The sequence below is a fragment of the Ipomoea triloba genome, chromosome 9, assembly GCF_003576645.1.
Source record: "Ipomoea triloba cultivar NCNSP0323 chromosome 9, ASM357664v1".
Lineage (NCBI taxonomy): Eukaryota > Viridiplantae > Streptophyta > Magnoliopsida > Solanales > Convolvulaceae > Ipomoea > Ipomoea triloba.
The window spans coordinates 13,288,084-13,289,924 of NC_044924.1; the positions used below are offsets into that span (position 1 = coordinate 13,288,084).

The window sequence follows — 1,841 nt, forward strand, 5'->3', positions numbered from 1 at the left end:
CATTATTAGATGTATCAATTGAATTTGTTGATAAAGATAGTGAGATAGGCTTAGATATACCCCGGATAGTAAGCCAATATATGTTCTAGCCAATAATAAATTAAAAAATCACTATTTTAATGAGTGAGCTATATGCTATTGATTTGTAGAGAGAAATTAAATTAAACTCTAATTTTTCATGAGATAGGATTGCATATCCTCCCGATACCATGCCACTTTTCATTTACTCATTGAAATTGTCGGGCAGAGGCTTGACGGCCGGGTCCAACATCATACCATCGAAATGTAACATTAATTGTTACACAATATAGTATTAAGAATTAGATTTGGGTCTTTGGTACTAAATAGGTGACCACAAAGTTCTTTAGCTATCTGGTTGTCATATCCTAATTAAAATCAATTGGTGATAAGTAGGTCAGTAGGTAGACATTAACCATATAATTACATCTTTCATGGTAAGTCAAAAAGCCACGTCTCGAATTGAGTAGGGACTGAACTCGACCAACCCAGCCGTGGCTAAAGACACAAGTTTTATTATTGGTTGGAATATACTGACCTAATATCTAGGTATATTTAATCCTATCTAGAATATGAATATATGGAGCAGGATAAAAATCCAAAAGTTGAAGTGTCATTTCTAGAGGTGGTGGTATGCTTAGAGCAAATCTCAAGAATTAGAAACTTTGAGGGGTAAAACTGCGAACTATCCATAATAATCACAAAACAATTACACAAAGTCACAAACCTAAAACCCATCCCCACTTTAACCACAAAAGACAAAAGCTAAAAAGGAGGAAAGTGAGGGTGGGAAACATCTGAGCAGGATACCAAGGGTAGATTTGTCATTTCAAGTTCCCCACTCACATTTGTATACTCAATAAATATAGCCCGAACATTAGATAGGCAGCCAGATCGCTTTCTGTCTCACATGCCATTCCTGGGTTTTGTTCCCAGAAATCTATGCGGATTTGAGCCAATTCCATAACCTTGTATAGCTCTTTCGTTCAGACCCATAAATCATTAAATCCTCTCCCACTTTCCTCAGATTTCTTGAGAAAACTGCGCCCATGTTTAGCTCAGAAGCTCCGATTTCCAGAGAGTTGACCAGTGGCAGCAACAGCAGCTTCTTATTCCCCTCTGCTAATAATAATGAGTTGCTGAAGAGCAAAGAAGTGATGGGTTCGGATCTTTATCAGAATCAGAGCAGTGGGCTGATGCGATACCGCTCGGCTCCGAGCTCGTTCTTCGCGGGCGTGATGGACAGCGCCGCCGCCAATTTCTCCGCCGCCAACGACGGGGCGGCGGCGGACAGCTTCATGGTCAACGACGGCTCCTCCAGCTCCGACTCGGAGACCATGTTCTCGTCCATCCTGAATTGCGGCGGGTCGGAGTCGCGCGATCTGAAGAATTCCGTGCAGTTTCTGAAGCCGGAGATGGCGGTGGAGAGCCACAAGCGGAGCAGCGAGGCTCAGCAGATGGTTTTTGAAGCTCCTGAGATGGGATCTTATGGCGTGGAGATGGAGATGCAGGCGCAAATGCGGCAACAACAGTTTAGGAATCCCTCTAATCTCATCCGCCAAAGCAGCTCGCCCGCCGGTTTCTTCTCCGGTAAACTTCTCATTTTTTCCGGCACCCAAAGTTCTTATTTTGGTGATTTTTTGCCTCTTGTTTTCTTAGATCTTATGTTTTTGTCCGGGGATTGCTTTATTAAAAGATCTAAAAACTTTTTTTTTTTTTTTCATATAGAGTTGACTTGTTATCTCTGTGAATATGAATCCTTTTATACCTGAAAAAGCTGGAGTTTAAGAGGGGGGGGGGGGGGGGGGGGGGGGGTTTCAAAA

General features: G+C 42.3%; 1 protein-coding gene across 1 annotated transcript in view; it reads left to right on the top strand.

Annotated features, from left to right (window-relative positions):
• Nucleotides 1-904: 904 nt before the first annotated feature.
• The window catches only part of LOC116030210 (transcription factor bHLH130-like), a 3,568-nt gene continuing 2,631 nt past the window's right edge, over nt 905-1,841 (top strand). The window contains exon 1 of the mRNA XM_031272385.1: nt 905-1,608. Coding sequence (XP_031128245.1) covers nt 1,068-1,608 — 541 coding nt within the window. The 5' untranslated portion in view covers nt 905-1,067. The remainder of the gene's footprint in view (nt 1,609-1,841) is intronic.